Here is a 9,228-nt window from a genome sequence, read left to right on the forward strand (position 1 = left end):
CGTGTACCGGAGTTCTGGACCGGCACAAAAGCTTCCCTCAGGCCCAACCTTCCCTTGCCTAGTTGCCTGCGTCGATTTTACGCGCGGGCACATAGAAAAGTAGCGTGCACCGCCGCAAGATTCACAACTAACGGAAGATATCTAGAGACTTTCGAAGCAGGTAGCGGTAAAATCCCAGCGTCGTTTCGTTCGCGTTACGGTTTGCACGTGCCGTGGTGCGCTCCTCGCCGAATGCCGTTCTCCTCTCCGTATCATATCGCAAAGGGTGCGGTCTCCGAGCCTCTGATATCGGAGCCACTTTTTCCTCTCCCTTTCCCTCCCTGCCTCCCACGCACCCCCCCTCCCCATCGAGCCCTAGATTCTCTCCCAAAAAAAAAAAATCTAATATCTCTTCGCTTCGATCGCAAATGGTCAGGCCTTTTCCGATCTTTTCCAGTTTCTATTCATGTTGATTTTTCCTCTGTTTTCTTCTGGTTTTCGCTAATTTATCTTTGATTCTGGTCTTTTAGCGCTCGATCTACTAGTTTAATTTTGATGGTTGGATGTTAGTAGATGATGCTTGGATTTTTGATGTTATGGTGGAGTTTTTGTTCTTGATGGCTTAATATTCCTCGATTCCGGACTCTAGGGTTAGTGGGCAGATGTGATATCGTTTCCTGTTGTTTGAGCTGTCTATCTGTCTCATTTATGATTCTTGATATATGGATTTGGTGTTCCTCATTTAATAATTTCTCTAATGTTTTTAGGATTCAGCAGAAATGCTAGTATTGGAGTGGTCGGGGTTTGTGGATCTTCTTGTTTTTTTGTTTTTGCACTTTTCGTAGTTAGGATTCCACCCAGGGATTTGACGTCCTTTGGACTGTTCGGCTAAGCTATAACATCTGCAGAGTCAGATAAGAGTTTTTTTTTTTTTGGATCATCGAGAAAATTAAGTTGCTGTCAATTGATTGTTCTTCTCTGCTTCGCTTTCCATATTAGCAAGTTGAGAATTGTGCTTATGCCCCCCGTTTAATTCATCCAATTTTTTGATCCATAATAGCGATAGATTCAATTGAATCTTTATTCTACATGCATGGTGATTAGAGATGATATTTTGGCTTAATTTGTGATCTAAAAGTTTTTATGTTTCACAAGATTCATGGCTTTTTATTTTCATATGCCAAACGATGCATATAGGCCAATGCTGCATCAGGGATGGCTGTGAATGATGATTGTAAGCTGAAATTCTTGGAGTTGAAGGCCAAGAGAACTTATCGTTTCATAATCTATAAGATTGAAGAGAAGCTGAAGCAGGTCATCGTGGAGAAGGTTGGCGAACCCACTCTGAGCTATGAGGACTTCACTGCCGCCCTTCCTGCAGATGAATGTAGATATGCTATCTATGACTTTGATTTTGTTACCGAGGAGAACTGCCAGAAAAGCAAGATCTTCTTCATTGCATGGTAATCTTATCTTTTGTTTAAATTTAGTCTTGTTTGTAACATGTTGCCTGTAGATGACATCCATTTTTTGCCATTTATGAAGGTCACCTGACACATCAAAAGTGAGAAGTAAGATGCTTTATGCAAGCTCAAAGGACAGATTTAAGAGGGAGTTGGATGGCATCCAGGTGGAATTGCAAGCAACTGATCCAACGGAAATGGGACTGGATGTCATCCGAGGCCGTGCCAATTGAGTTGCATTACCAGGTTGTGTGATGGAGACTTACTCCTCTTAGTCTGTTTGCTTAAGTGAAATGTTTATAGTTTCTTGTAATGGTGAAGTTGCTGCGTATTATGTGGGTTGCTGTTCAGGTGATTATAATTCAATGATCTTTGTCCTCCAAAACAGTGTTGCTTATGGGTATACCGTATGAATTGCTATTCTGTGGTTTTTATATGATGGATATTTTCTTGTAGAGCGATGTCTACAAGCTCATGATATGTGACTGTGGTGGTAGCCAGATAGGCAAAACCTTTGTTTCCTTTGAAATGGATGCTTGACCACTCTAGTGTTATTTTTGTTTTAATTGCAGTTCTTGTGACTTTTGTAAATGTCAATCAGAAGTATCTTCTACCTTACAATCAAGTTCACATGTTCATGTTTTGTTTCTCTTATAACCTGTGAATGATGATATAGCTCATTAAGAGGGGCTCCGTTAATCTCTGCTTGCAAGCTCAAGCAGAATGATATTTTATTTTCTTTCATTTTTTTTTTAAATTTTTTGGGGTGGTGTGGGTGGGTGGTCTTGGGGGTGGTTGTGGCGGTAGAATCTTGCCTTATGATACATTAATTATCAGTAGCACTAGTTTTAGTTAAGTTAGAAATCAGGGTGCAGCAATGATTGTTTGGATGCAGTGTCATGTTTTCAGATTGAGTCTATCACAGCCACTTGTTAGTCGGTTTCTTGATTTATGTCATGTTGATTGTCTATATATTTGGAATTCTTATGGGGATGCATACATCCTGATGCTCAGTTTGTTCAACTTCATGCATCATGGTTGGTGACCTTGTTGTGTAATTTTTGAAAAGGTTTCACTCTAACATGGTCAGTCAACACATGAAATGAGCTTTGCATAGAGTATGATATTTGATCAACGAGCTGGTTGAATAGGGATGGAATGCATGCAAGTAGAGTATAAGGTATTAGATAATTGATTAAAATGGTCAGGCTGCTCATTGAGAATGAGAAAGAACATGCTGAGATATGTTGTATCTGAGATGAAGATGTTTCTATGGAGATACTAATGGAGATCAAATAGGACTAAATGGTTGTTGTTCGTTATTGGGTGCTATCAATTTAATTGGCATGCATTGTTATGCCTTTATCTTGATAGCTATCCCAAATAGTATGCAAATTGATCATGACTTGGTGTACTAGCTAAGCAGTGGATCAATTTTTGTCATTTAATCGGCATGCATTGTTATGCCTTTGTCCTGATAGCTATCCCAAAAGGTATGCAAATTGATCATGACTTGGTGTAATAGCTAAGTAGTTGACCAAATTTGTAATCGGAATCTAGCACAATTCCAGCGGACTGTCAATGGGCATTTAACTATGCCAAACAGAATCTTATAAACAACCAAATTTTGTTAAATTATGGTTCCTATCAACAACTTTAGTTTGTCAAATTATCAACATTGACCAAAAGGGCCACTTTATTTATAATGGTTTGCTTAGCTCGATTGCTTACGTCAAACTTTCAAGTATCAGAAAGATGATTAGAGAAAATTTCTGGTCCCAAATGTATTGGATGAAGTGGGGCTTTTCACTTTGAAAGTAGTAGTAGCAGCAGCAGCCATGTGGTTGAAGGTGTCTTCCAGAGCATGATCAATTTGGCTTTGGTGGAAGGGGCAATTGGAAATTGTTCTTAGGCGAGCATTGTGATAACATGTTCTCGGAGTGCTAGATGCTAATCCTAGAGCCAATGAGATTAGTACGTGATGGATGGGGTGAAATTGTAGGGGCACCCTAGAGCCAATGAGATTAGTACGTGATGGAGGGGGCGAAATTGTAGGGGCACCGGTAGCATCAAATATGTTGTTGCTTGTCAGGATTAGTCATGGTCACTTTTAAATTCATGGTCTCTGCTGAGAAATATTAGTAGGGGATGGATATTTGGTTTTCCACTGAAAATAGTTTTGTAGACCTGTTAGATACTTGGTGATTGAGATTTTTTTTTTTTTTTTAATAACATGGGGCAACAGAATCTTTAGGTGCATCAGGTGTTCTATGAATCACTAAAAATTTTGCCTTATTTTGTTATAATGGTGGAGGTATCTGGTATTGATAATGATGGGGATTCCTTGTGTTGCTTTGCTTGGCTGGCAGACATGCTGTGGAAGGCCTGGACTTGACGTGAGTAGGGGAGAGCGTGGTGGCCTCACTGCAAGGTTACAGACAGCATTATTAAGAGTGCCAGTTTAAACTCGCACGCAATTTTACGTGTGATGGGAGTCCAATTAATATTGCGAATATGAAAACCTTTCGGCTGTAAGGTTCATGGCCCTCTCCTTGAAAGATTATTTCTGTAATTTCGTACTTACATTCTTTAGTCCGTGAATTTTCTGTACCAGGCAAGTAGATATATATTTAAGTATTATATCCATATTGTAGAGATCATGGATTTGAGTGGGAAGATTCTATATATAAGGCATTCATAATGATTCAGATAAGATTTTATGTTGGTAAAATCTCAGGCATTATATTCATAAAAGGCAGCTGTCATTTTGTCAGAGGCATTGTGTATTTGTCTGTGGACATCCTGATTCCGTGAGAAATATAGTCGGGGCAGTTTAATCTGGTGGGCATGGTATTGATGGATAGCCTTTTGTTGGACAGGCTCGTGACACTATTGACCAATTGATACATTTTTTTATTTTTAATTAACGCTGCAAGTTTGCATTGTTCCCGCTCTACTTGTTATTGATTAGAAACTGTGTTTGATTGAAGGCAATGATACAAGTGGTAAGTTGAAGAATGAAGACCATAACAGTGTTCCTAACTTCCAGATTTTGTGTCATTTTGTCTCAATCCATGCTTTCCCGATGGTTCTGACAAATGCTATCTCAGGTCCTCTGTTTCTGTTCTGAAGTGTCTCTTGGTCAACAAAAGTCGGTAACAAGTTGATTGCACATTTGCACGCTTCGATCCCATGTATGATTTCCTCTAATCTAGAAATTATTTTGTTTCTTCTTGGCTATGTGACTTCAAGATTTTTAGGTCACGAGCATTGTACTTGCTATGATGATTGTGATTTTGAAACAACAAGTATTTTGCAGACTGAGACGATAATAAAATGCTAATTTTATTGTCTGCATTTGGTTGGTGAGGGCCGTTGTGAGAAGTGTAGCATTAAGTCTCTTGCTTATTGCTGTAAATCCACTGGACCTTGGGCATTTTATCTCAGCTTGCAAACGTCTGTCCGGTCAAATGTGTTGGTGGTGCAGATGAGCTACCAAATTCTACTAATCCGCTTGCGATAGTTTTTGGTTAGGAAAAAATTGTGAGAGAGGTACTGTTATAGCCCAAACCCATTATAGCCCACAAAAGTCCAAAAAAAAAAAAAAAAAAAAAAAATAGAGGAATTCAAAATCGGGAAGAAGACTCCCGATGGGAGTCTCCTTCTCCGGCGAAATCCGGGCGGAATCGGGACTCCTAGGACCCCTCGGAGTCCTAGGGTCCTCTATAAGTAGACCCCTCCCCTTTGAGACCGAAGAACGGCCTCCTCCCTCTCTCTTTCTCTCCGATTTTCCCGAAGAAGAGCAGCGGGCACAGTTGGGTTTCTCGCCGTGTTTTCTCTCCGACGAGGTTCCAAGAGGCCGAGGTAAGTTCTTCTCTTTTTCCCCTCTTCCTTCCTCTTTCCCCCGTGCGTTGTGCGCGGTGGCCGGCGATGAACGTCGCCGATTTTTGGGTCGGAAAAGACCCCTGTTTTTGGGCTTATTTTCCGTGAATCTCCGGCGCCGGCGATCGGATTTGATCGCCGGCCATGTTTCCTCCGTGATCGGAGGAGATGGCCCCGTCGGCCACCGGCCTCCGCCGTGGCAGCCGCGGCCCGAACGGCCGTTCAAAGCCTGAGGACCAAGAGTCCTCTGTTCCGGCGCGGGAAGAAGAAGAAGAAAAGAAAAAAGAAGAAAAAGAAGAAAAGGAAAAGAAAAAAAAAAAGAAGAAAAAAAAGAAGAAAAGGAAAAGAAAAAGAAAAAAAAAAAGAAGAGAGAAGGGGCGGAGAGAGAGAAACTCTCTCTCTCTAGATTTTAGGATTTATGGAATTAATTTTAAAAAAAAAATTAGCAATAAAAATAAAAATAAAATTAGGATGTCCATGGATTAATTCGAAAACCGGGATGCTGTCGACGAATTGATCCTAGTAGGGATATTAGATTTTAATAATTTAGTTATTTTTAATTCGATAAAATTTTGATTTAAAATATGATATTTGACGTATCAGGTTCTAAGAAGGATTTTCGAGATTCCTAGAATTTTAGTTTGGACTTTCTTTTGAGGTAAGTAGTATTTACTTTTACTGAATTTATCTGGTAAATTATGAATTAAATAAATTTATGCATGCTTGCGATTGAAATTATTTATTGAAATAATTGTTGAAAATTATTTATGATGAAAGTTAATTGTAGAAAATTATTTATGATTGAAGTTATTTGTTGAGCAATTATTATGATGATATATGATCTCAAAGAATGTTATAATTGATTTGACTCGAATATCAATTAATTTTATTATTCTTGAAAATAATATATGAATTGGAAGACAATATGAAATTGATAACCTGACTGTGTTGAGGACCCCGCCAATGGGGGCATATACGTTGGCAATTGACTGTCCTGAGGATTTATGTCGCCAGTGAGACCAGCGACATGTCGCCAGATAGACCAGCGACAAAACTGCCAGTTAGACCAGCGGTTCCAAAGGACTTGGCTGCCAGATGATTCGCAGCCCACCGCAAGCAGATACGCGGTATTATGACCCTGCCACAGGGATAATGTGGTCATAGTCATGGTTGGTAAGAAGAATTTAAGAAATTGATGAATTTAAGAAGAAAAGCATAATTGAAAATTATGATGATTTGATTGACAGTATGAATATGATTTCATGAAATTACATATTGATTTGTTATGCATAGTATTATTTGCTTGATTATTCAGTTAAAGGTATACACTGCTTACTGGGTTATTTAGCTCATGATAAGTTTTATGTTTTTCTTACAGATCCAGAAAATTAGCATGATGCGGGATTTCGGTTGGGAGAGCGATTAGAGATGGAGTTAACTCATTGATTTAGGATTTTTTTCAGAATTGATTCAAGACCTTTAGTTTTGTTTTTAGTATTGACTTTGTCAGACAGTTACTTTCTTTTGAACACTTAGTTTTGATTTGTTATTTGAACCAAGGTTTGATTATTGAATAAAGAAAAATTTATTTAACTATTTGTGAAGATATCATGATGAGATGCCTTGCATGCTTATGGGAAAAGTATTCTATAAGTATGCGGCGGTTGTCATGACCCTCGATTCACAATCTCGGGTCGGGAGCGTGACAATTAATATGGTATCAGAGCATAAGTAGATAGATAGAGACATGTAGAATAAAGTGAGCGAGTGATGGGTAGACATTAGGAAATTGAAAGGTTAGTTATGATGATTATGATTTGACCTGTCACAAGTTATAACCTTATTAAGGATAAGTTTTATCTCAAATCTAACATAGGTCAATATGCCTCCACGACGAGCGAGGAATACTCAAGGAGCGGTAGGAGGGACATCAAATCCACTTGACGATAATACTCCCCAATTAAACAGCGGCACAACTCAGCAGGAAGGAATCCATGATCCTACCGAAAATACTCCGACAGTACAGGAGCCGAACATGACTCAACTAATGCAAACTCTGATCGGAGTAGTTCAAACACAGCAACAGTTACTTCAACAACAACATGCACAGCCACGTCAGCAATTTCCACCGATACCTGGACATGGAGAACATCCGATGCAGAGAAACAATATCGTCGAATTTAAGAAGCTAGCTCCTCCAGCCTTCAAAGGGACCATCGAGCCACTGGAAGCAGATCACTGGATTATGGAAATGGAGAAGGCCTTCGCCGTGCAAGAATGCCTCGATGAAGAGAAGATCCGCTATACAGCATATCTGTTACAAGGCGAGGCATACAACTGGTGGCGTATACTGGAACAAAAATATGAGCACGATGGGATACCACTCACTTGGGAGAGATTTCGAGATAAATTCTTTGACAAGTATTTCCCTCGAAGTGTCAGAATACAGAAAGAACAGGAGTTCATTCACCTGAGACAAGGTAACAGATCCATTGCAGAATATGAAGCCAAATTCACGGAGTTAGCCAAATTTGTTCCAAGACTAGTTGAGATTGAGCAAGACAGAGTACACAAATTTGAAATGGGACTAAAGACAGAAATCAGGAGACAGGTTGTACCCTATGAGCTAACTACCTATGCCTCAGTTGTGAACAAAGCTCTAATAATTGAGAGAGAAGCTAATGAAGCTCATGCGGAGCGTGAACGGAATCAGAAGAAGAGAAATAGGTTTAGTGGAACTCAAGGACGAAATCAGAACAATAAGGTTCCAGCAAAGAAGCCAGCAACTGATAAGAATCGTGAGAATGTGGCAGCTAGATGTTCGAGATGCGGCCGAAGAGAGCATGAGACTTCTAATTGCCCATGGAATACTGGTTCGTGTTTTAGATGTGGCCAGAAAGGACACAAGATTGCAGATTGCCCCCAGATGGACGAAAATAGATCAACACAAGCAAAGGACGGAGGTCAAAGGCCAAAAACTCAAGGAAGAATCTATGCTCTCACACAACAGGATGCTCAGGCCTCCAATGCTGTGGTGACAGGTACCATTCCTGTATCTAGTATTCATGCTTTAGTTTTGTTTGATTCTGGTGCTACACACTCCTTTATATCTACTACTTTTATTAGACAGCATGATATAGGTTGTGAACCCATGAAAACCAAATTATATGTTGAGACACCAGTTGGTGGTATTTTGAGTACCGAAAGTGTGTGCAAGTCATGTAGTATCAAGATAGAAGAAAGAGAATTACCGATAGATTTGGTGGTCCTGGATATGTATGATTTCGATGTCATTCTAGGAATGGATTGGCTGGCTACTTATCATGCCTCTGTGGATTGTCATGGAAAGAGAGTGAACTTTCACATACCGGGAGAATTAACTTTTAGTTTTGATGGAAGTACAGGAACCACCCCTCCACGTATTATTTCACTTGAACAAGCTAGACAGATGATAAGAAAGGGATGTAGAGGTTACCTAGTATCAATAAAGAATAAAGAACATGATGAATTGAAGTTACAGGATATTCCTATCGTAAATGAATTTTCGGATGTATTCATTGATGATTTAGTCGGACTACCACCAGATAGAGAGATTGAATTTACTATTGAGTTGGCACCCAATACCAGTCCGATTTCTAAAGCTCCTTACAGAATGGCCCCTATGGAGTTAAAGGAGTTAAAAGATCAATTACAGGATTTATTGGATAAAAATTTTATAAGGCCTAGTGTATCTCCTTGGGGAGCTCCAGTCTTATTTGTGAAGAAGAAAGATGGTAGTACGAGACTCTGTATCGACTATAGAGAGTTGAATAAAAATACTATCAGAAATAAGTATCTTCTACCTCGAATTGATGATTTGTTTGATCAGTTGCAAGGTGCACAAGTCTTTTCTAAAATTGATCTT

At 39.5% G+C, this 9,228-nt stretch overlaps 1 protein-coding gene across 1 annotated transcript; it reads left to right on the forward strand.

Annotated features, from left to right (window-relative positions):
• The first annotated feature begins 264 nt into the window (after positions 1-264).
• Positions 265-1,897, forward strand: LOC105035488 (actin-depolymerizing factor 7). The gene is made up of 3 exons (XM_010911056.4): positions 265-410; positions 1,177-1,442; positions 1,525-1,897. Exons 1-3 carry the CDS (start codon positions 408-410, stop codon positions 1,673-1,675), a joined length of 420 nt encoding a protein of 139 aa, XP_010909358.1. The 5' UTR covers positions 265-407; the 3' UTR covers positions 1,676-1,897.
• The last annotated feature ends 7,331 nt before the right edge of the window (positions 1,898-9,228 follow it).

Source organism: Elaeis guineensis, chromosome 10 (genome assembly GCF_000442705.2).
Source record: "Elaeis guineensis isolate ETL-2024a chromosome 10, EG11, whole genome shotgun sequence".
Taxonomy (NCBI): Eukaryota; Viridiplantae; Streptophyta; class Magnoliopsida; order Arecales; family Arecaceae; genus Elaeis; species Elaeis guineensis.